The 3,297-nt window shown below is 66.7% G+C and overlaps 1 protein-coding gene across 1 annotated transcript; it reads right to left on the bottom strand.

The window, feature by feature from the left end:
- Nucleotides 1–412: 412 nt before the first annotated feature.
- C1QL2 (complement C1q like 2) lies at nt 413–1,780 on the bottom strand (the record flags this gene model as incomplete). Its single annotated transcript, XM_082285503.1, has 2 exons — nt 1,028–1,780; nt 413–592 (listed from the first exon to the last, which is right to left on the bottom strand). Exons 1-2 carry the CDS (start codon nt 1,664–1,666, stop codon nt 413–415), a joined length of 819 nt encoding a protein of 272 aa, XP_082141629.1. The 5' UTR covers nt 1,667–1,780.
- Between the last annotated feature and the right edge of the window lie 1,517 nt (nt 1,781–3,297).

The following is a 3,297-nucleotide window of genomic DNA, read 5'->3' as shown; positions in this document are numbered from 1 at the left end:
ATAGTTGATCTGAAAATTCATCATTGTCATTAATACTTATTGATGAAAAAATGTGACCAGTTCAAATTCCATGTGTGACACAGTCCAAACTCTGGGCTCTTTTAAACCTCCCTGGAACCACTTGAGAGTTTCAAGCTGCCGAGTTCCTCATGTGACACACGAAACACTAAGGCTGACAAAGGGAGAGGGGGGTCAGAAGAAATGGGGGAGAGTAAGGAAGGGGATCACTTTGTTTCATTTCTATTTCGTTTCCACAAGGGTGAAAATAAAAACATACAAACTGATAATGAAGCTAAAGTGACCTGTGGAGACAGGGGACACCAGCAGGAACAGCAGCACGATGGGGTATGGAAATGCCAAACAGCCCCATGTGCAGCAGTGGCGGGGCCAGTTGTGTTGTGTCACTTGTGTGTCAATCAGGGTATAAAAGAAAGCCAGAGAAAGTGCTGTACTTATTGTTGTTGCCTCCGTGTGCTTTGCCTCCATCCAGCTTGACATACACTTCATCGCCGGAGTCCAGGTGCAGCACCACACTGTTGCTGGCATAGTCGTAGTTCTGGTCTGCGTCTTGGGCGATGGCACTGGCCCGCACCTGCCAACACAGCCGCTGGGTACATCAGCCCCCCAGCCCCTCTTGCCCAGCGTCTCTATTAGCCCCTGAGTCACTCTCCCACAGCCCCTCCATCAGTCCTCCGTGTCCCCCTTTTCCAGCCCCTCCATCTGTCCCCCAAGACCCTCTTCCTCAGCTCCTCCATCAGTGCCCCAAGACCCTCTCCCCAAGCCCTCCTCTTCCCCATGTCCTCCCTCCCGCCCCTCTCCTCGCTTCCCCTTCTCCCCAACCCGGCAGGAAAGTTTGCAAGCCGGGAGTTCGGAATTTGTCGCGGCTCTAGAGCTGCACCCCCGCCCCGACGGCGCGAAGGATGCTCCCGCTGCTTCTTTTCCCGGCAGCGGCCGGGGACGACCGGGAGTCAGGGACAACCGGGGGACCCCGGGCGGGGAGGACGCGCGGGGGAGCGGCGGAACCCACCTGGCCGTTCTTGCAGAGGTCGGCCCACATGCTGGTGCCGTCGCCGCCGCGCATGAGGATGTGGTAGGTGAAGAAGTAGATGCCGCGCACCTGGCAGGTGAACTTGCCGCTGGCCGGATCGTAGTGGTTGCCCAGGTTGGTCACCACGTCGTCGAACTTGAGGACCTCATAGCCCTCGTGGGGGCTCTTGAGCCCCACGTAGAAGGCGATGCGCGGCCCGCTGAAGGCGGCGCTCAGCCCGCCCGCCGCCTCGCCGCCCACCGCCGCCCCGCCGCCGCTCCCGCCGCCGCCCGCGCCCGCCAGCGCCAGCCCGGGCAGCCCCGGCTTCCCCGCGTCGCCCCGTTCCCCCGGCGGGCCCCGCGGACCCGGCGGACCCGGCTCCCCGGGTGGCCCGCGGGGGCCCGGTTTGCCCGGCCGGCCCGGCTCCCCTTTGGGTCCCTGGACGAAGGGCGGCGGGGGGTTGGCGCCCAGGTCCTGCAGGGCCTCCACGGCGGCGGTGCTGCCGGGGCCGGGCGGCCGCCCACCGCTGTACGGGTCGCAGATCATGCGGCAGGTGCCCATCATCTCGTAGTGGGCGCCGGTGTCGGCGGGCGCTTGCAGCAGCAGCAGGGGCACGGCGACAAGCAGCGCGACGGCCATGGCTAGGGCGAGCCCGGCGGCGGCCAGCAGCCGCCTCCTCCGCTGCCAGAGCCGGGCGGCGGCGGCGAGCAGGTCCTCCTTGCCGTGCGAGGCAATGGTGGCGCGGGGGGCCGGCCGCTCCCTGCGGGGGACGGCAAGAAGAGGCGGTGAGACCCCGCCGCCGGCACCTCCCCGCCCGGCCCCCGCCTCAGCCCGCCCGCCGGCCGGCCGGGAGCCCCGCCATGCCGACAGCCGCCGAGAGCCGCCCCGCTCCGCTCCGAGGGGACGCGGCGCCCCGTCCGCCCGGCGGGGCTGGGCGGACGCGGGGGGCGTCGCCGCGGCGAGCGGGCGCCCGGCTCTACCCCTCGGCCCCGCGTGGGGGGACGGGCTCGCCCGCCCCCGTCGCCGCCCCGACGTGGGGGGCGCGGGCAGGGCGGACCCACCTGCGGGGGACCGGGGCGGAGCCGCCTGGGGGGCTCCGGGGCGCCGCCGTCGTTGCGGTCCGCGGGGCGCCCGTCTGCCAGCGCCCGCCCGCTCGCCGCGCCGAGCGCCGGTGGCGGCGCGGCCCCCCGGGCGGGGCGGGCGGAGGGGAGGGGAGAGGCGGCGGGGCGTCCCGCACGTCCCCGCGCACTCCGGCTGCGGGGGGATACCGCGCCCGCCCCGCCGTCACCGGCGGAGTCACTGCGGGTGCCGCCCAAACTGCGCCCCGCTGAAACCCGGACGGTCGGGGACGCATTGCCCCGTTCACCTGCCGCCTGAACTGCTTCCTCCCTGCATCTCTCCATCCCTCCGTCCTTCCGTCCCTCTGCTCGCAGCGGGACGGCCCCTGCGCGATGCCTGGAAGGCGGTCGGAGTCCCGGTCCCGCCGGGGTGAGCTCCCTGCCGCCGCCTACGCGACAGCTCTGCGGGAGGGGGCCGGGAAAGCCCCGCGCAGGCAGCAGGTCACCTCAGAGTACTCCCCGTGGCTTCCGCAGCCTCCCCGCGTCCTGCCTCGGCGGCCCAAAGACGAGCGGAACAGCATCGCGGGTGCATCTTGCTCCTCCACACGCCCAAGTGTAACCAAAGTCCGTCCCGGTTTTCCAAACACAGGCAGGGCTTGCCGAGTGAAAGGGGAGCCCTAGGAAGAAATGCCTTTAGCAGAGTTCAGGTTAGGTTACAGCACAGTGTTCTGTAGTTTCACTGCGTAATGACGGGTCCAAATCAAGTGGGTTTTCCCCCGAGAAAAGTGTGATTAATTGCCTGCGATTTTCCGAGTAAACGGTGGTAGCTCAGCGAGAGCTCTGGCATCGTAAACTGCCTGCAGGGATCTCCCCTGGAGAGAAAGTTGGGATCTTATCCACGTGTCTCCGAGCGGAGGGTTAAGCACCCGTCCTGGAAGGAAAGAAAAGAGAGATACGGGGATTACACAGATTGCCTCAGGGCAGCATTCCGGTGTCCCAAGCTCCCTTGGTGCATAAGAAGGGTGAATTCCCAGCGGGCTCGCCAGAGCTGAAGGCAGTCTGTTTGGCCTTAAAGCGGGCAGAGCTGCAGGTCGAAGGAGCGAGCCGCCCAGTCTGATCCAACGCCTGCTGAAGCTGATGGCCTGGAGGCATTGTATGCAAATGAGAACATACAGGCTTCGTCCAAGAACCGTAGAAATGCCCTAAGAGGAC

The sequence above is a fragment of the Coloeus monedula genome, assembly GCF_965178545.1.
Source record: "Coloeus monedula genome assembly, chromosome: 7".
Classification (NCBI taxonomy): domain Eukaryota; kingdom Metazoa; phylum Chordata; class Aves; order Passeriformes; family Corvidae; genus Coloeus; species Coloeus monedula.
This window is presented reverse-complemented; position numbering and strand designations above follow the sequence as displayed.